At 37.3% G+C, this 22221-nt stretch overlaps 1 protein-coding gene across 1 annotated transcript in view; it reads left to right on the top strand.

Moving 5' to 3' along the window:
- Window positions 1–22221, top strand: part of LOC127985463 (NMDA receptor synaptonuclear signaling and neuronal migration factor-like) — a 31740-nt gene extending 9519 nt beyond the window's left edge. Inside the window, exons 2-16 of the mRNA XM_052587466.1 lie at window positions 4061–4119; window positions 4346–5155; window positions 7152–7218; window positions 7443–7448; window positions 8574–8642; window positions 12339–12391; window positions 12783–12872; window positions 14422–14549; window positions 14893–14976; window positions 15407–15440; window positions 16181–16251; window positions 16505–16584; window positions 16677–16779; window positions 17347–17422; window positions 18576–22221. Of these exons, the coding sequence (XP_052443426.1) occupies window positions 4061–4119; window positions 4346–5155; window positions 7152–7218; window positions 7443–7448; window positions 8574–8642; window positions 12339–12391; window positions 12783–12872; window positions 14422–14549; window positions 14893–14976; window positions 15407–15440; window positions 16181–16251; window positions 16505–16584; window positions 16677–16779; window positions 17347–17422; window positions 18576–18673 (1828 nt within the window). The 3' untranslated portion in view covers window positions 18674–22221. The remainder of the gene's footprint in view (window positions 1–4060; window positions 4120–4345; window positions 5156–7151; window positions 7219–7442; window positions 7449–8573; window positions 8643–12338; window positions 12392–12782; window positions 12873–14421; window positions 14550–14892; window positions 14977–15406; window positions 15441–16180; window positions 16252–16504; window positions 16585–16676; window positions 16780–17346; window positions 17423–18575) is intronic.

Below are 22221 nucleotides of genomic sequence, written 5' to 3' on the forward strand. Positions count from 1 at the left end.
TGTGTGCACTTGGATGGGTTAAATGCAGAGCACCAATTCTGAGTATGGGTTACCATACTTGACAAAATGTCACAACTTTCACTTTCACTTAAAGAACCATCTCTTTCTTACCTTTTCGTAATCTGAAGAAGCTTCAAAGAACCTTTTGTTAAACAGAAGAACCTTTTTGTCTTTCTGTGGTATCGTGAAGCATCTTTATTTTTAAGAGTATAGCCTACTGTATGAAATGGGAACCACCAAAGTGCCTTTGGTTGTCTGGCTTCATTATTTATTCAAATATTAATCGTCTGTTCTGATTGGCTAAATCATTTCCCATAATTCTCAGTGGGTGTTATTGATTGTTACTGACGTTACCCCCTCAGGCCCGAACTAATTAGTATTTCTTTACAATGGGCCAGTGGTGACAGATACTTCCTGTGGGAAGTGCTGTGACGTCGTTTCACATTTTTTATGTGTTTTTTCACTCTCTCCGCCATTGACGCTTTCTGTATAGCCGCCTGTGAATTAAGTGTCAAATTAGTGCTTGCTTTGTTATAAATGAGGTTTTGAGCATCGCTTGAAATGATGTAGTACCTGATCATTTGCATCACTGTTATTCATGAGTCTTTAATTCAAACCAATCAAAGCTGTTATCGTGTTCTGATGAAGATAATTTTCTTTAGGCTTTATAGTGTTGTCAAAAGACCCGGTACTTCTGAACCAAGTCGGTACAACAAAAAATTTAAATGTCATGGTACAAGGTTTCTTTAAGTAAGTTACCGGTGGTACCGAGTACCCTGTTAACCCGGTTTTTGACGCATACAGCGCTATGATTTCCGCGAAGCAGAAAACGTGGACGGAATCTCAAAATCCAGTCATGAAAAGAAACTTACATTTTAATATGGACAGTCATGGAATTTGTCAAAGTTAGCATAAATTAATCAAATCAAATCTCCATATGGATTAGTATCTGTAAATGTTAAGCCACAAAAGTTGAAATATGAATCCTACATGTTCTGCGCGTCTCTGTGTGAATGAATGAATGGCAGAGACATGCGTGTTTGTTTACTACATAGACTGAAGCGTGTGACGTTTGCAGTAATTTCAGCATTTGCCGTCTCAATGAGGACATAAACAACATCACCAGAACTGTTCTGAGTCACTTCAAAAGCATTTTACCGTTTCATCTGAGTAAAACCAGTGTCAATTTAAAGGTATTCACGGTAACCCATCAGAATAAGTTAATTTTTACATAAAGGCATTGTGCTAGAAATATTACTATTATTTACTAGAATGTATGTGATACTGCTACTACTGTTGGAAAAAAAAAACTTTTTAAAGAAATAAATCACACAATATTTCTTCCATGTTTTAATTTTAATAGCAAATCCCCTTGTGTTTAAATTTCATTAATTAAAAAACAAATTAAATTTGCATGAAACTTTCATAATTATATTACGTGTGGAAAAACTTTAAACACAATTGTAAGTAAGTATAAAGAATGGCATTGGTTTTATTTTTTTATTAGCATATTTTTGTATGCTATATATGCTATACTAATTTGAAACAATATTTTTAAATGTTTTTTATAATTATTTTATTATAATAGTTTATGTAACCTGCGGTGTGACCATATGCAAATATTGTACTTTTTATTTATTTAATTTTTTATTTCTTATTTTATTATAGTTGACATGACCTGCAATTATATAAAAATAAAAAAGTTATTTATATATTATATAGTATAGCAAGTATACATTATATGATTAACAGCAACAATTATTGTATCGCCCATTAATGCAATTTTTTATTATTATAAAAGTCCATTGCTCACTGGCTCTGAATACACATATATACAAATCATGGGTCACAGGAGGGGATGCTTCCAATCAAATTATTTAGGTTAAGCATTAACATTCACAAACCATTGTCCACTGTTATTTTTAAAAGAAAAGAATGCAACATAAATATTCACACCGTCATGCAGCACGTATCAAATGGCTTATTTTATATTTAATTTAATTGCATGAATGTTATAAGTTGAGATTTAGGCTACAATAAATATTTTAACTGATACTATGTAAAAGTAACACTGCTGTAAAAAGCACCTTATTTGTTTAAAGTGTTTGCAAACCAAATGTTATTTTTGCTCATATTGCAGTAGGCCTACTTTTAAATGAAACGAAAAGTGCACAATACACTACTTTGAATGCATTATTAGTTTTGTGCATAGCAATGCGATTAATCACAATAAAACAAATACAAAAACATTATGTATATATAATATTATAGTAGTTGACATGACCTTCAGTGGACATGCTATTCTTGTTTTATTTATTTAATTGTATTTTTATGTAGTAGGTGACAAATCCATCATTGTCCCACATTCTTCCTATTGAACTGGAAAGAAACGTTACATCTGAATCTGTGGGAGGTTCTGAAATACAAAGCAACCAATTACATTTACACAGTGCGTTTCTCTGTTCCCCCTCCTCTCTCTTTCTCCCTTCCTCTCCCTGCTCTTGTTTTCCCACCTTTCTTTCTGCCACATGCCCTTTCTTTCAGTCACATGCATTTCCACATGCCTGTCCCTCATTTCAGCCTTCACACTGCAGAAGCCAAGCCACATTCTCAAGTTTGAGGTGTCCGGCTCTCAAACCTCCGGATGCAGGCAGCTTCCGCATGCAGAGCATTACTCATATCCCTGTGAAAGCCCTTTATACCCGAGGCTGGTGTCAGCTTAGCAGGTGACATTAAGAAGCTAAGAGTAGTCCGCTCTGGGCCTGTCATTTCTCAAATTGAAAAAGAAGTGAGAGAAACTGACAGTCGGATCCAGAAGTAGGGCATACAAGGAACCACCATCCATCTAGACTATGTCTAGAATGGTTTTCTCGTGTTCATTTGTGGAGAAAAATGGTTGTTTAAAGGAGGCCATATCATCAGAAATCTAATTTACTCAAACGTTTGTACATAAAAGAGTTTAATTTGTTATTAGTTTTAATTTGCCAAAACAAAGTGCATGTTATAAGAAAAAAAGTAGATTTACATAGAAGTCTTAAAGGCACAACAACAAATACATTCTCATTAGTTGTCAGTGTGAGTGCCTCACGGTCACAGGCATTAAAAAACTAAATTCTGAATAATTTATGACACAAATAATGTTATAAATATAGTTATATACATGTATGCAAATGCATACATGTTTTAAAAGACAAGTTTGAGTTAATGCTTGCTTGAATGCTATGAAGTTCTCTTATAAAAGAGACATCACGGTGGGCTTAATTCATTAAAACAGGATTTAAGTAATGAAAGGATTGCAGTAAATGTTAAATATGATCAGCTGCTGACAGGTTCATTGGATTATGCAGTTCTGGATTACACTGTGTGATGCTTCTATGGTTTTGTAGCCTGATGACTAAGCTGATTTCAGAAGAAAATGTGTGGAATTCTGCAGAATGGATATCACGTGGTGAAACTGAGAGCACTTTTCCATTACATTAAACATTTTTTTTTATTATTAAAATATTTATTGCAAATGCATATTTTAGCAGTACATTGTCATTAAACAATCAGTCAGTAATGATTTTAACTGACGTTTTAAAGGGATAATTTACAGAAAAAAATGTAATTATGCCAGAATTCAGTCCCTCTCATGTGATACTCCTCATCCAAACCTGTGTGAACATTTTAGTAGACACCAAAACTGTTTGGCTACCAACATATCTTTTTGATTGTTTGTTTGTTTGCTTTGTATTTCAAAAGGTTTGGTGAGTAATGCTGACATTTTTGGGTATACTATCCCTTTAAACTTTCAAAGCTTTTGAGATTGACAGCATTGAATATAGTGATAACTTACAGTAAGTGAATCTAACTGCTCTAATTCAGTGAGTTAATTTGATGAAAGATTTGTCATACTGATTCAAGCCTGTAATGGTTTGTGAGTCTTTTTGAACAGTGCATTAATAGGACCATGCCATTTGCTTGTGACTTCACAGCATGTCATGCTTAACACTATCCTCCATCCATGACTGTAGTCACAGTGTGCACCTGCCAGTGACGAATATGTGTGTGTTTTTTGCAGAGCAGCTCGTGCATTCGGAGAGTACCTTCACACTCATCCTGAGAACCACAACGGATCAGGTCAGTTTTCTCCAATCCTTCTTTCCGCTCTTCTTTTTCCAGTCCACTCAGAGCCTGTGATGTTCTCAGACTCCAGGCGCATCATGTTTCATGAGGAACTGTGCCACTTCTTAATGTAGCCTCATATGTGTGTTACCTCATATGTCTATTTCTCTGTGCATCTCTTGCTGTTTCTCACTCTTACCCCTCTCTTTCTCTTATCATCTGTTCTAATGTTGATTTGAAGATCACTTACTGTCTGACACCCTCATTGGCCACGACTCTGACTCCCCAGACAGCCTGTGCACTCAGAACAACGATTTCAACAGCTGCACCCTCCAGGGCTCAGCCGTCGGCACCGACCCCAGTTTGATCAACCCTGCCCTGGGACTTCTGGAACCGCCGCCTCCGACGACTTCCTCCAAGAGCAGACTGTCCCTAGAACGCAGCTTTTCGGCAGAGGAGGACCAGCTGAAGTGTGTGGAGTGCGCCCTGCAGCCTGCTCGGGTCTACACCATCACTGGAGAGAGCGGCATGTTGGGAACCAGCCGGGGAAGCAAGGAGAACCTGGAGCTCGAGGTCTTGAAAGGGCCGCAGGAGGCATGTCATGCCGAAGCGCTCGCCCAGCCCTCTACATCCTCCAACTCTTCTTCTCCGACACAGCACCACCACCACCGTGGAAGGGGAGGTGGATCCGGAAACCATCATCACGGCAACCACCATCACAGCAACACCAGCGGAGGTGGAAGCAGTGGAACTACCGGATCAAACCCCCAACAGCACTTCTCTGGAGCGGGAATGTCGCACCATCACCATGGGGTACCCCATAACCACCATCACCTTTCTCAGACGCTGCACAGCTCGGTCAGTGCGCACAACATCCGCGGCTGGGGGGAGGGAAAAGAATGCGGCCTGGCGTGCGAGGCCTGTGCCGGGGCTCCTTCACGCAGCCAGGGCTCCCTGGACCTGGAAAGCAGCACCCGAGAGGCAGGCAAGCAACGCCGGCCACCACTAGAGCGGATGTGCAGTGTGGACCGCATGACTGGGCTGGAGCGAGGTGAGAGGGGGAGAGCGACAGGGGAGAGAAATAGAGAGAGAGAGGCTCTGGCCAAGGGGAAGGGGTGGGGTTCAGTCAACAACGGGGGCGTCGATGTGTTCGATGTGCCGTGGTCTGTATTTTTCCCTCTCTCCTGTGTCTCTCTTCTTCTCTCCTGTGTGTCTCTTTTGTGCTCTCTCCCTCTGTGGAGTGGACCATGTGTGTATGTTGTTGCTGGTGGATCTTCAAACTGTGGCCCCAGAAAGTACTGTATTTGGACGCTTAACTACACTTAATGGAATGTTTTCAGGTTCAAAAGTAAAGCTCAATCAACAGCATTTGGGCATAATTTTGATTACCACTGAAAATAATATTTAAAAACAAGCAGAAATTGTGGTTATAGTGAGGAACCCTTTTTTTTGTAAATATGCTCATTTTCCAACTCCCCTAGAATTAAACAGTTGAGTTTTACCGTTTTCAAATCCATTCAGCCGATCTCCATGTCTGGCGGAAGCACTTTTAGCTTAGCTTAAGATAGATCATTGAATCTGATTAGAATGTTAGCGTCTCGCTCAAAAATGACCAAAGAGTTTCAATATTTTTCCAATTTGTGTAGTTACATGTAATAATCAAGGAACTTTGTGCCATTGGTGCAGCAGACACAGTGATATTACGCAGCGCCTGAAAATAGTCCCAGCTAATCAGCTTCCAATAAGCATTTATTCATGCGCTACGTAATATCACTGCGCCTGCTGAGATGCTAACAGTCTAATCAGATTCAATGATCTATGCTAAGCTAAGATAAAAGTGCTACGGCCAGACCTGGATCTGCTGAACGGATTCGAAAACAGTAAAACTCAACTGTTTAACTCTAAGGGAGTTGGAAAATGAGCCTATTTAAAAAAAAAAGTTCATACATACCTTGGGAATCAAATCCATGATGACCTTGGTGTTGCTACCACCATGCTTTACTGTTTGAGCAACAGGAATAGAAAAATGCTTTTATTTTAGCCAATAGTGTTGTAGCTACAGCAATGATACTTAAATATTATACATGTTACCATGATACAAGTCAGGCATTCATTGGGAATCAAACCCATTTGTTGCCATTCTCTATTGTTTGAGCCACAGGAATAAAATGCTTTTAGTTTAGTCACATGTACAGTAAAGCCATGGCACTTCAGTATTATTTAGTGGAATCCTTTACTGACTTTGAGGGAAGTTAGAATCTTTGAACATCAAGCTAAGCAGGTAGTTTTCCAGTTGTCTAGAATCAGCAGATAGACATAAACATCTCTTTCTTGTTTGCATGCATTCATAAGGTCTGACAATTGAAAATCAGACAGAAACAAAGTCATCTGCTATGCCTTCATCTGACAACATGTCTCTGTTGATGTACTCGCAACAACCCTCAGATACACAGATGCGTCTTTGATGAATAACGAGAAGTTCATTTGTCTAGAATACTAGACGCTCAAATAATACTAATTTTTACAGATAAAAAAGGCGCTTCAAATTTAACTTCACTTCGCTTTACCATGTGTTTTGCTTTCTTTAAAACAACAACAGGAAAAATTAAGGGACAAGAACCATGATTTTCTGTAGTAATCAACTTTAAACAAATACTTGCAATTGAGCTTCACTTGTTTGGAACCCAAACATTCATTTTAAAATGTAGATGTGTCATTAGATGACAGATGATCAACCAAGTGCCAATTATTTTTATTAAAATGGCACAAGGTCACCTTTCATGTTATACATTTGTTAATACAATATGTGTGTTGGTATGTACAGTATGTGTGTGTGTATGTATGTATGTAGGCCTATGTATATTATGTGTATTATTATTATATAGTTAAATTGCTAAATGAAACTACTGCATTTTGTTATTGTGGCTTATGTGTCTAAGAACTTTTTGGGACCACTGTATATGTTTGTTAAGTTTTATGCAATTCATATATTCAGATACATCATTTCAACTGCACTAATGTGGTCTCTTATGTCTATTTCTAACCAGAAGATAACAGTTGGTTCCCTAAAGAAAACATGTTCAGCTTTCAGACTGCTACAACAACCATGCAGGCGTGAGTACTCACTTCATCCCACACGCACTAACACACACTGAAGTTAGATGCCTATATTGACCTCAAGTACAGATGGCACAACAGGTGTCTCACCACTAACACACATTCTGACTCAGTTGACAAGTACACACTGACCACACTCTTTCTTCAAACATGACTGTTATCTAAGCATTCTGTCTGTCTTTCTTTCTGCTTTTTGTCTGCCTCACCTCTCCGCTCAACAGGATTTCGTGAGTATCCCCTTTGTACCCTTTAAATGTCACAAAATGACAGTGTGTGATGTCAAACGCTAGCTTCCCAGGCACAGCCTACCCTCGCACCCTGCCATCCCTTCAGTCCCACAAATTTAGCTCTGTTTACAATATTTGATGGTGTTTGAAATAAATGAGAGGCGTTGAAGTAGAAAAAATAATTTACTACAAGCACAAACATTCCTATCCGGAAGGGATGAGATTTCTCAAAGGATCTCTGAGGTAATTTGCTTTGTAATTTTTTCGTCATTGCTTCATAATTTGAGATTGTGAGGAAGCACACACCTGTTTACGAAGCATTTATTGGATCTTCTTAGAGTAACTAGTCCCATTCAAACAGTCCTTGTGTGTATGAACCGCGGAAACCGCCGTTTCACCGCTGTCGAGTTGATGAAACTGAATTAAAATCATTTCACCTTGATGTATAAATGAATCAGAATGTGCTTGGTTTGAAAACCTGAAGGAAAGATTGATGATGTTGCTTTAGTGGTATGAAATGCAGCGATGAATTTTGATTCCAGAAATGGCCTAGAAACACATTTGATAGGCTTGTCTGAATAATTCTGATTACCTCAGCCAGACAACCAGATGTAGCTGTCTTGGATGGTTTAGAAATGCTGACAGATGCTGATGCCGATCTTTTTTTTGAGTTGAGTTGTTAAGTGTCCCTTGAGATAGTTTCATATGGTTTTGAACAGCATGTTGCATTGCAGGTGTGTATCTACAGTGTTTCCTTTATGTTATTAACTAATTTTGTGTAATTTTAAGGAGAAATCGAGTCTCTGGATGTATAAAGAAATATCAATCTGTGACACTGTTGGTTATGCTATCAGGAAGGTCAAGATATTCTCTTATCAATGCAAAACAACACTGCAACAATAAACGCTCTTGATTTTCTGCACCAGTGTGTGGTGGCATAGGTCCCATTAATTCGATCTAATCCGAGGCTCTTCTCATTGGCTGAACCTTTATTTACCCAGAAGGAGCTCCTCCTGTCTAACCCCAGCCTAACATTGCCCTTTCATGAGCATGGCTCTAACCTCTAACCGCACTTCAGTGAGCTCTTGCCCTCGCTGGCATTAAAGTTGTGTAACCTCCTGCCAGGGTTTTCCGGAGTCTAGCAGAGAGAAAGAGGAGAAAAAACGAGGTGAAGTCAGCCGCCATCATCCAGAGGTACTTTGTTGCAGGCCTGTCATTTATCGCTGCTTTTATTCCTGTCAGATGTAGAGGAAGAGCTTTAGCAGTACAGCCCTATCTATCTATCTATCTATCTATCTATCTATCTATCTATCTATCTATCTATCTATCTATCTATCTATCTATCTATCTATCTATCTATCTATCTATCTATCTATCTATCTATCTATTTATACATTTAATTCTATCTAAAGCTTAGATATGTATCCATATCAATATAGATATTTTGTCTGAGGACTTTCTTCTTAGACATAAACCACCCTAAGCACTTTAGCCCCCAATCTGCTGTGTGGTTGGGCTGAGATGAGAGTCAGATTCAATGTCCTGCCTCCATGGTTACAACACACCTTGAAATTGCTTCTTGCACAGCCACAAACCAACTTTCTTACTGTTGTGTAATCAAGGTGTGACTGAACTATGGAAGTTGAGAGGAAAATTGCAATTGCTTGCAACCTCAGAAATAGTTTTTTTTTAAAGAGGAATAATAACCCAATGCAAGAGAAATTCTGGACATTTCCAGTGCTAAATAATGTCAGTGATGTTCAGAGTAATAAACATTAAAATGCATATAAATTAATCAAATGCTTTTTAAACTACACCATAGTGCAGCCTTTGCTAGCTGGTAATATTGTGGTAATACTAATTTAGCTAGTAAAATATCCATGTTAAAATGCAAATCAAATTTTTGGGAGTAATAATTGATGTTTGAGGTATATTAAATAATAATAATAAAAATATATATATTATACTAAACCATAGTGCTGCATAAGTCAGCAGTTGAGTGAATCAGTATGTGGTAATCATAATTTGGCAAGTGTCCTGCTTTTCAATAAATCAGTTTTGACTACTGGATGAGCATTACATCACCTAATTAATATTCATGAGTCAATGCTGATTAGATTTATAATCCCATCCCGAACACATCTGATCATTTCTAAGCCTCTGATTTACTCACTAGAACAGGAAAAAAAAGAACAGGGGTAGCATATACTTTATGATAGTATGGATCTATCATTAAGGATATTGATCTGATCTTTTAGAATATTCTTTATATAATCAGTAAGGTTGTTTTTTGCTTGGCTTTTGTTTTTTAGTTTGTATATTTCATTCAGAGTTCTCTCTGAGGATCAGGGGTAATTGAAACAGGACCAGATGGTCGTAGTAGCAATAGATGATTCAGGAGTGTATTGTTAGACAGGGGTGGTGTGATGCGTCGCTGGAAAGTCAACCCTATGAGACAAATGATATACTGCAATCATACATTCAGGAGGAGAATGGAAGGACAGAGAGATAATGAGAGAGAGAGAGATCAAAGGAGGAGAGTGAGAATCTGAATGACAGGAAGAAAAGGCAAACAGACAATTACGTAATCAGACTTGCTTGCTGCTGTGGGTTGAGAGGATTGGGAGCCGGAGAGGTCATATTGGACAAGAGCCTCCCAGCCAGATGTCTCCCACAATGCACAGCTGCTGTGGAAAGACAACATGCTATGGTAAAACACCTGAGTAATTGCTGAAAGCTGAGGTGACCTGAAATAACACATACAGTATTTCAGTAGACTGAATTAATCCTGAAAAGGACAGTTCACTTGAAATAAAAATTGGTCATCATTTATACTTGTCCCCGTGTCGTTGCAAACCCAATGACACACTGATCACTGATAAACTTCTAATTTGTTAAATACGGTAATAAAAAATAGAAAAAACTTTATTCAGCGACTTTATTCAACAATTTGTCGTAATTTGCGTCACCCTAGTGCCATTTTGGAGAGTCTCCACTGAACATAAACAGCGACTGCTGTTCTGTGTCAGGGGATACGTTATTTTCGTTCGGTTCAAAGCACAGACAACATAGAAAACATATGTACATGGCGTAATTCAGGCATTTCTCACTATATTTCAATTGCTTTAAAACATACCAAAGATCCACTATATATGGCATGTTTTGGTGCTTTTTATCAGTTTTTGGAGGGTGATCATTCCAGCCCCCACTCACTTTCAGTTTCTTTAAGTAGAAGACCACCCAGGATATAAATAACATAATAAATAATAAATGCATTATAAATTCATAAATATGTATTTATTTATACTAAATCTTACTATTTCTTTAAATAGTAAAATATTGTCTTCAACATGAGGAAAGGGGCATGATTGAGGGAATAGAATTATTTAACAGTCTGAGAAAGGTGGTGATGAAATTCAAAAGCTAATAGAGGAGCAGAAATTGCAGGCATGGGACAGAGAGAGTGAGAGAATGAAAAGAGACAATGGAGAAAAAAGCCTCTGACTCATCCTCAGCTGCGGGGGCGAGGGAGGTTTCTCTCTCTCTCTCTCTCTCTCTCTCTCTCTCTCTCTCTCTCTCTCTCTCTCTCTCTCTGTCTAATGCATGTGGGTGTAAATAAGCCGTAAGACGGACAGAAAAGGGAGATTTCTCCATATCTCCCTCCTCTCACAGGTGGGCATAGCTCTGTCACATGTGTAAACAAGGCACATTTTCTATCTTCCTCCCATGTTTCTGCCTCTCTCTTCCTGTCTCATTACTTCCCTTCCGATTAGCCATGATCTTTAGTGTAATTATGTCACAAACAGGACACTTGTTGGAGAAAAACACTGAAACAGACTCAATAAAATTCTGAAATTACATTTTCATAACACAATACACTGACTAATGAGGATATGCTTTCCATGTGCGCTAACCATGTGTAGCACTGCAGTCCAGCCAAGAGTGTGGTTTTGGTTTAAAACAAGACCCCAAATGTAGACTAGTACATAAACACAAATGCTTTCTGTGCTGCAAATCTATGAAAGTTTTGTCCACTCGGTCTAAGTACCAGTCATGTGACTGAAAACGATGAATACCTGAAGAAAAGCTAGTTAGCTGTTAGCATTTCCATTGGCATTTTGTAAACATTTAGTCATATCCTAGCATATTGTTAGTCTCAAAGCTTACACACACAAACTATATGCCTCAGAACTCAAATCTGGATTTCATAGGTTTCATATATTCAGATATTTGATGGTAACTATTTACCACAGTAACACAAGAACATGTTGTATGTACAACAGGACCGCATGCTTGTAATTTGTTAGCATAGCATCAATATTTGCGTACTTGTGTAGAGTACTGTATGTTTCTGTCCGAACTCCACTGTCTTCTACTTTGCTGTTATTTCTTCACGTGCCTCTCTGTCACCTTTGTCCACCCACCCCTTACTAGTGTTTCAGCTTTTATAATTAAGTGTACAGTTGTCATGGATATGCGTAGGGTAGTTATTGTTGGAGGTGTGGGACTTAATCTACTGCAGTGGCATTTTTCTCTGTCTGCTGGAGTAAAGCCAAATGCTCAAAGAAAGTACACACCTGGTGGTTTAATACTGCACATGAGCGAACACAAGCAAGGACGTCTGCTGGTCTCTCTGACGGCCTATGTGATGCAAATATTTAGTTATGTAGGCTACTACCATAAATAAATGTTTATGGGCTTCATATGGCCTTCAAAAAATATGTCTGCGCTGTTGAACAACCAAGGGAAATCTCTTAACGTTCCCAAGCGCAGATAAGAGACAAGGGTATTTGGTGTAGTGTCACACACATGCAGATATTGATGACCTGATTAACCTTCCTTTCCTTTCACTCTCCTTTTTTCTTTCACTCCTCTTCTACTAATATCTAGAAATTTCCGGAAGCATTTAAGAATGGTGGGCAGCAGAAGAATGAAAGCACAAAGTGAGTCTATGTGTGAGTGTATAGTATGAATGATTGCTCCATTTGTGAGTTTTGTGTGTTTTTGTTTGTACATTTGATGCATGTGCTGTAGATTAGCATGTGCATGTGTATTTTTGCATGTTTGTCTGAAAGATGATTGTCAGTTTTGCATCATTGTGACCTATTAACCAGCAACTTAGGACGAGTGTTGGTCCATTTTCCATCTATATGATTTTCAGGAGTAGCATAGGAACAAATGGACATTAAAGCATATGAGAAATGTGTGTGTAGCTGTTGTTGGTGTGGTTGAGTGTATGTGATGCAGCCCACAGTCTTTGAGGATCATGGGGCGTCGCGTGTGTGTGTGTGTGTGTGTGTGCGTGTGCGTGTGACCATCTCTCCACTTCACTAGCATTTGCAGAGCGCAGAGCGAAGAGTTTCAACCGATCCTGGAGTGATCCAACCCCTGTCAAACAAGACTCCCTAAACGACTCAAAAGACAGTGAGTCCATCTGTACACACACACATATACATGCAACTTTAACATACTTAACACATCAAGATAAACACAGCATAAATTGATTGACAGCACTAGTTATTAACATTAACATTAGTGTATAGAAAATCATTACATTCGGACCATAAGCCTTCTTCTAGAGCACTTATATATCCCACACATACACAGTCTAGCAGTGACGTTCCTCCTCTGCTCTTGATGCTGATCCTGTTTGTCTGTCTTCCTCTGAGCGTGGTTCTGTCCTGAATATGTGCTCCTCTCTTTCTCTCTCTGTGAGTATCTGTCCTGCCTGGAGCGTCTGGACTCTGGAGACGTATGTGTGTGTGTGTGTGTGTGTGTGTGTGTGTGTGTGTGTATGCGTGAGTGTGTGTGTGTAAGTGTGCACACTGTAGAATTCTGTGTCAGCATGTTAACTCTGTGTGTAGTTTGTCTTTAGACTTATATTTGTCATGTTTGTTTTTGCCACCTGTGTCTTCGGGGATCCTTAAGAATGATTGTGAACATATGACTTGTAATATATGTATGTTGGCTTTTCTATGTCTCTATAGCTGCCTGGTTTTTCTCTTTACTTTCTCTTATACAAACTCTACTACGGTCTTATTGCAATTTTAAATGTATAACTCTAGTTAGTTGTACTGCTGTATATTTAAACGGACTGCAGTCAAACAAGTGTGAAGAGGAATTCACAGTAAATTAAAGCTCCGTTTTAGCCATTAAAAAGATAGTTCACCCAAAAATGAAAATGCTCCAAATGTCATCATTTTGTCACCCTCATGTCATTCCAAACCCACAATCTGTTATTTTTAGTGGAAAATGAAGAAATAAAATTTCCATACATGAAAAGTTCATCACAGCTGTCCAAAAAGGACTTTCAGATCCTTTTCATTAAAATTTAAATTTTGATTAGTTTTATTAATATTATTTATATATATACTTATACGTATACTGTTATAGTATTTATACTATTTAATAATAATTAGGCCAAGTCAGTTGCTAAGGCGAAGGCAACATTTAAAATTTTCTTGAAAAAAGTGCTTTTTAACCTAAAATGTATGTTTTTTTTATAATTTGTTTTTAGTTAACAGTCATAACACTACCGCACATATTGTGGAATTCCAGGCAACACTGAATGTTCATAAAGTTATGTGAACTACATTTATGATGCTTTTTGTCGGGTTCTGATTTGACATTTTCTGTTTTTTGACAGTTGTGGTCAATATTAACCATCCTTCTGCGGGATTTCCTTAAAAAAATCTCTTCATGTTCCATATAATATATAACAGCATAAAGGTTCGGAATAACATTTTTTGGTGGACTTTTCAGCTCAATTACTGCAGTCCATGTGATCAAATTCACTGTCAGTCTGTCTAATCTTTGTTCCTTTTTCTCTCTATCTCAGCCTTTCTCTTTCTCCATCCACTCTTTCCTATTCTCATTCCTCGCTTGTCTCTCACTTGTTCCATTTCACTCTGTCTTTCTTCTGCTTTCTCTGTGTCCATCATTAAACCCTCTCTGCTGGTGTGTGATGTCACAGGTGGTGACCTGCAGACGAGCTGTGGTGCTCCAGAGGAGGGCGGATGTGAAGACATGGACTGGGAGGAGGAGAAAGAGATGGAGAGACTGGCGTGTGAGGGGGATGACTTCATCCCTCCTAAAATTATTGTATGCAATTTAATGCAAACATTTTTTTTTTTTTCGTTTTTACCGCAATTCAGTTTTTTTTTTTTTTTTTTTTAGTTAATTTTGCTTCACATAACTATATTGTAAATATTATGTTAATTTAATGTATTCTATTTTATTTTAATGTAATTAACATTTTTACTGCGATTTACTTGATTGACTGAAATTAATTTCTAGGTGACCCTTTTTATTTATTTTACTTAAGTAATTCTATTTGACTTAATTACATTAAATTTACAATGTCAATCTTGAGTAGTTTTCAGAATATGACTTTCATTTATTTGTTTAATTAAAGTAAAACTTTTGTCACTTTTGTGTCCTTTAGCTGATCTCATCTAAAGTTCCTAAAGCAGAATATGTGCCCAACATCATTCGAAGGGACGATCCATCTATTATACCTATTCTCTATGTAAGTCAAGCCAGTCTTTACTCTACATCACATACTGTAGGAATACTTTACACATCCATTTTGACCTCTTACAATAAAACAAATGAGTAGTTAATGGATTTTCATCAAAGATATTTGAAACGCAAAGCTAATGTTTGCTTTGTCCTGTGCAATAGAACCAAAGGAACTCTATAGGATGTGATACAAGAGGACACATCAAAAAATACTGTCCAGAGGTTTAAACAGACAAGTAATGACCAAATTGATAGCAAACACAATAATAAATGACAACACGTCCTCAACAGCACAAAGAAACGCAGAAGCCAGTAATGTTATCTGGAGTGTGAATTAGACATTAGAGACGTTAAGCATGATACCAAGAATGTTTTCTCTTCAGAATTGGTCTTATCTGTGTGTTTCTATTAATTGTTTTCATTAATTTTATTTTCAGGATCATGAGCATGCCACGTTTGATGATATTTTGGGTATGTAGCTTTGTGTGTGTGTGTTGTTTGTTGCTGTGTGTTTGCTGGCCGTGTGCTATTTTTGTGTATGTTTGAGCATTTTACCCCTTGCCTGGTTATTTCACTGTGGAACGACGGTGGGCTTTGTATTGATTTTTGCACCAGGCAACATGAGAAAGACAAAAACAATTGGATTCCTGATAAATGACACTGGATCAGAGAAGTGCCTGTATTTTCTAGTGACTGTTTTACAACAGTGACTCTATAAAATCTGTGAGGATCAAGATTTATTCAATGTGCTTTGGAGTCAAACAGAATCAGAAATTCAGAAATTCACTTTTTTTCTTCTTCCCTTTAAATGCCGGTGGGTAGTTATGCTAATTATATGTTGGTTGTTTGTTGTATGTATATATATATATATATTGCATGCAAATCTATAAAGCAATAATGAATAAAATATTATATAAAATAATATAGTAAAGGGTAACCTCGAAAAAAAAGTCAAAATGCATGGAAATTGTGGTTACGTTATCTTATTTTTTATTTCTTAAGTGCTATATTTTGAATAAGCTGATAGAACTGTGATTATAGACTCTTAAGTTTAAAGTAAAATCAGTCTAATATGCATATATTAGACTTGCCGTGGCTTTTTCCTAATAAAAAAAACTGTAGACTGTCGACTTATGCATATTCACTATGAGATCATGCATGCACAGAATATGTGCTCCGTGCGACTACAGCAGTGTTTGTTTTGTGTGCAGAGGAGATTGAGAAGAGACTGACAGCCTACAGGAGGGGCAGTAAGATCTGGCGCATGCTGATCTTCTGTCAGGTGAGAGAAAAACAAAGCCCACAAACAAACAAAATGACAAGAAAGGAGACTGTAAGTGCACCAGAGTGAATCAGCAGGGTCTGTGGGAATAATAAAGTACTTGATTTGGGTTTGATGTTGCGTAATGGTTGTGTGTCCAGATGGACAGGATTTTACAGGTCGGTCTCTCTGTTTAGAGGGCAATACCACTGGTCTTCTGTTTCTTTGAGTTTGATGTTATGTAAGGTTTTAAATGTGTAATTTTCTGTTTCAGGGCGGCCCGGGTCACCTGTACCTTCTGAAGAATAAAGTGGCCACTTTTGCCAAGGTCGAGAAAGAGGAAGACATGAGCCTGTGAGTCAGAGCCGTAGAAAAGTCTTGTTTTGATATAACTTTAACGACTGTTATCGGCGGGATTCGCTCATGTGTTTGTGGTGTACATGCAGGTTTTGGAAACGTCTGAGCCGGTTTATGAGTAAAGTGAATCCAGAGCCCAACCTGATCCACATCATGGGTTGTTACGTACTGGGAAATCCTAATGGAGAGAAGGTATGTCATATTCTGAAGCAGCAAGTCTCCAGTGTTTACGTAATGCATGTACCTTGAGTTTCTGCATTATATTTAGAGATGGTCCCTCTGGGGCCTGCTAGGGCCATGTTCAGCTCTCATCTCTTTAGACACAGACATGCACAGAATTTGGCCTTTGCAAGTGAATATCAATGCACGTTGATCTCAAATGAGAAATCTATAAATATTGCAGCATTTTTTTTGGTGGCGTCCCCCTTAGCGTTGTGCTCACATTTTAATTTTTATGCACTCTGTAAGGCACGGCTTCCTTCACAGGGTGAGCCGGAAGAGAAAATCTTTAATCTCTGTCCGGGTTCTGAAGCCTCTCAGAGCATTGCATGGATGTTAAGATCTTAACTGAGTTCTTTCGAAGGTTCTGGTTTGCCAGTTGCCCATGTGAGATTTATCCAGGGTCACAAACACAGAGGCTGCCATTATCCCTAACTAACCTCCTCGAGTCAAAGAGCGAATGAAGGAGAGAGCGAGAGAGCTGTGTGAGGGGGAGAAAAAAGCGGATTATTAATGTCTTGGCTTATCATGTGCCAACAGCTGTTCCAGAAACTGAAGAACTTGATGAGGCCTTATTCTGTCAAGTTTGAGTCACCGCTGGAGCTCTCGGCTCAGGGTGAGACTGTCTGCAGTAAAACTGCTGAAATGTGCTTATGCTCACACTCCTACACACAAATAAACACATAAACAGACTCTTCCTTGCATGATTTGATATCTAGTAGTTGTTAATAAAGCAATACTGATATATATAAATATATATATATACTCATGCATGTTATGGATTTTTCATCCGAAAATGCAAATTCTGACCTTCATGTCATTCCAGACTTTATTTTTTCTATTTTTATCATATAAATAACATAGATCAGGGTCAATACGAATAAATTTGAACAAATTAATTTATATTTATATATATATATATATATATATATATATATATATATATATATATATATATATATATATATATATATATATATATATATATATTGCAAAGAATGCATTAAATTGATGGAAAAGTAAAAGTAAAGATAATGTTTCAAATATATACCTTTTTTTTTTTAGACTTTATATGCATCAGAGAATCCTTAAAAAAAAAAAAAAAAAAAAGTATCCCAGTTTTTTCAAAATCAATAATTAAAATCAGCATATTAGAATGATTATGATAATTCGGTTTTGCCATAACATGAATAAATTATGGTTTAAAATATAATATTTACCTCTTTCAAATTTTACATATATTTTACTGGATTTTACTGCATTTTTAAATCAAATAAATGCACCCTTGGTAAACTTAAGAGGTTTGTTTCAGAAACATTAAAGAATGTCATCAGCCTTGAAATTGTGAAGGTATGTCTACTGACACTCTTTGTGTATTAAGTAATCGAATTTTGGCATTTGCTCACCCTCATGTTGTACCAAACCCATATGGTTTGAAATGGCATGAAGGCAAGCATTTTTACTCTATGGGTAATGCTCATCTTTACTGACATGCCTTTATAGTAAACCATTTAAAGGAAGTTTACAGGTTTTTTTCTTCATTTTATTTTTCATCTCTCCTGGGCCGACCTTCTTTGACTCTCAATTTTCTTTCTTCATTCTCTATAATTTCTCTCTCATCTCTCTTCATCTATACTGTCCCACAATGCATGCTGTTTTCCAATTACAGCCTGAGCAAATCTATATGGAAGTGTCTGTTCATCATAGAGAGACGTGCTCACATTGAATTCACCAAATGTATTCCAGCCTCATATCTCCCTCTCTTTTAGGCAAAGATATGATTGAGATGTACTTTGACTTCCGTCTGTTTCGACTTTGGAAAACCCGGCAGCACTCAAAACTCCTCGACTATGAAGATCTCTTGTGACCCCCTGCGGGTCAGTGTGTAGCTTTGCGGGCAGGACGTCCCACTGTAAAACTCCATTCCACCAGCTTTCATTTTGGAGTTCAGGAGGAAGAGGACTGGAGAGGGAAACATCCACTTCGCTGCCATCTTTGCGTCATGAGTATTGTTTATTTCAGCTCACTTCTGTGGACTTCGACTGCTTTAGAACGGTAACACACAAGAAACTAAAACCAGTGGCAAATGGTTCAAAACACAAGAACAATCTTGATACGTGGTGTTTTTGTACTATAATGGAAAAAGAGAAGTCGTTTCTCAGAACTGGTTGACAGTCTGTCGACTGCTTTTGTTTTTAAACTAACATATCGCCAACTTATCGATCACTAGCCGAGACCGTTGTGCTTACAAGTGTCACGCCGAAACGTACCTACCAGAACACAAAAATGGTCCTATATGAAATAACATCTAATATATCAGTATACATACAGGATATACATCTCATTAGTATATAGAGTAGCTATAGTCATGCAAATAATCTAAATGTCAATGGTTATTGTTGTGGTCTTTCTGATGAACTATTTTGAATAACTCAGGTTTTAGGCTTTATGGATATATTAATTACTCCCTATCCAGATGTGTGGAAGTTATTTAGGTGGAAAGAATGTACATTCTGTCGACATACTTCATCTTTCGTCACGTTTTGCTTCCAGCAGACCTTATTACATGCCAATATCTGTCCCTCCATCGAAAAACACAGACCCGCATTGCAAAACATAACCATACACAGTCCCCATACTGGGAAATCGTGACTTCCAGTCATATAATAATAGAAACACTGAACTCAGTATAGCCAGACATCTACACCATGTGCGCCTGAAGCGTCAGCAGGAACATGGCATTACAGGGAGATGTTACAGAACTGCTAAAATAAGCGCTTGTGTCAATGTGTTCATAACAGTTAGGCTGTTTTCACACTTTGTTTGAACCTGTCTGTCTTTAAACATAGTATTCGGCTTCAAGCTGCAGTATATTTGCATCTTTAATAAATCAAAAAGGGAATTGTTACCCAGTTCTTTTTTAGTAATTTGTTTTTAGTTTAGTACCAAATTTTACTGTGGCACTTCAATCTGTATGAAATATACAGCAATTAGTACTGTAAAACTCAAAAGACTGGAATAATGGCTGCCAACAATTCAACTTTGTGACATTTCAATATATATTCAAACAGAAAACACTTAATTTGTAATAACATTTTACAATATTGCTGTTTTTACTGTATTTTTGATCAAATAAATGCAGTCTTAAATCCATAAATCTAACTAACCCCAAACATTTGAATGCTAGTGTATGTATACTAAATAATATGCCATCAAAAGCTTCTGGCATCCAGAAATAAGGCTGGATTACTTTTATAACAATTGTGAATTATATTTGACCCCACATGTTTCTTGGGTTTGTTTTCATGATTTCACCCTAACCAAATGGATTTGGGTTCACATCATAAGCTTTAGTGTGAAAACAGCCCCTATCTATTTAGTCTAAAGCCACTGGTGTTGTGGCTAATGAAGAGGCATTATTCTGTAGGTCATCGTTGCCTTATGGGGCAGGATGGTATTTGATGGTCATACATGGATAATAGAACCATTTAAACCATTTTATGGCAGCTTGCAGGTGTAAACTCTATGCATTCTTCTTCTTCCATTAGTAGCTTTCAAAGGTTTCGAGCAACTCGGGAGTTGTTTCTCATGTGTATCTTTATGAATGTTCTAATGTACTCAGCTAATAAGCCATACCCTCTTTAGTAAGCTGCTCAGACTGATGGCTCTTTGATGTGGATGGCTTCAGGCACTCATGAAGAACTTCCAGCTGGTTCAACGAAGGAATCTTCTCGTCTTGTTTTTTTATGTATCCACATTGCTAATTGGCTACTCCCTTAGTGTTGTTCAGGAAATCTTTAACTTGCTTGAAAGACAGAATGAGGTCTTGCCCCATGAAAATAAGTGAAGCTGTAAGGATGCTGTGTCAAGCCGTCTTATGAGAGGGAATGCAACTAACAGCATGTTAACAGAACGTTAGCAACACACCTTGCCAAGATGTGCATCGTCTGGGAATATGTCCATTTGATACATTTGATTTATGGAAAATTACCTTCTGGGTATACCATAGCTGAAGCAATATTTTCCAAATTTTCACATTTTCAAAAAAATACAAATTTTCAAAATTTTCAAAAAAATACAAATTACTGCATTTCTGTATTATTATATATTGTGACACAACATATTGTTACATTCCTGGTTGTCGACATACTTCTCATATATGGTACATTTTTTATCACAAATGTTGCAAATAAAGCAACAAGGAACATTTTAGCTACATATTTAACCATTAATTAAACATTACATATTTTGCAGTGTATCTAAAATGCATCAAAATGCACACTTTGATTGGACATCTTGGCAATGTACTACCAAGCTATTTAGCCATTCATGCCCTCATTTCAAAGGTACAAAAAGTGATCCAATATGGCAGACATACACAAAAGCTAGTGAAGAAAAGCTGTAATTAGTCTGCAAAACTGTACTGGAAGTGTCTGGATATAGAATACAGTAGGGTTCTGTTATCTTAGGGGACATTGCTATCTCTCAATTCTAGCTGACACGCCGCTTCCCCTAAAGGGCTGCACCCCGGCCAGAAAATAGGTTGCAAATGAATTGGACCTGATCCTTTAGCAATTCCAGTCATTATGGGGCCATCTGTGACTCGCAGTAGGTGTCAGAGAGCCTGGCATGTCAGAGGGAAAGAGAGAATCTACAATCACTATACTACAGACGGCAACATCACGCTATAGCGGGAACATTTGGTGGCGAGAGTGAATGATTTCTCGGGACGTCCAGTATGAACAGAATGCATCAAATGGAGGGCAATTGTATCACTCAAATCACTTATTCCAACCGTTCTGTACGAATGTTTCAGATTTATTCATTTACTTTTGAATAGTATTTTAAATCTGTTTGTCGATGTAGCAATATATGTTATTTCTCTGTGATGTAAATGTTAATGTTTTGAGCTTTTTACTCATTTATTATATTTATTATATATTTATGCTGTTCATTTTGTACTTGTGCTGGACAGTAATGGCTGTTTGTGCAAAGCCTTCTTTTTTTGTTAAGGAAGAGTCTTGATTCTTCAATACACAAAGCTTTGGCAATATCTGAGGAATCCGCTTTATGAATTGATCTTTTTATCTGATTAGCCTCAAAGAATGTTTTTCAGTAACACTTTATAATAAGGGTCAATTTGTTAATGCATTAGGTGCAATAAACAACATCTTTTTATGAATCAGTGTTATTTTAATAATATATATAAATTATTATTTTTCTTTTTTCATTTAGGTTTTATTATTTTATTTGTGTGTGTATCATTAGTTTGGTTTTTATTTCGGTCTTTGTAATTTAGTTTTTTTATTTTTTATTTCAACTTTATAAAAATAAAAGTTTTTTTATATTTATATTTTTAGTTAACAACTCTTGAAACTAGCTTAATTTTATTCATTCATTTTAATAGAAAAATAC

This window comes from Carassius gibelio, chromosome B21 (genome assembly GCF_023724105.1).
Source record: "Carassius gibelio isolate Cgi1373 ecotype wild population from Czech Republic chromosome B21, carGib1.2-hapl.c, whole genome shotgun sequence".
Classification (NCBI taxonomy): domain Eukaryota; kingdom Metazoa; phylum Chordata; class Actinopteri; order Cypriniformes; family Cyprinidae; genus Carassius; species Carassius gibelio.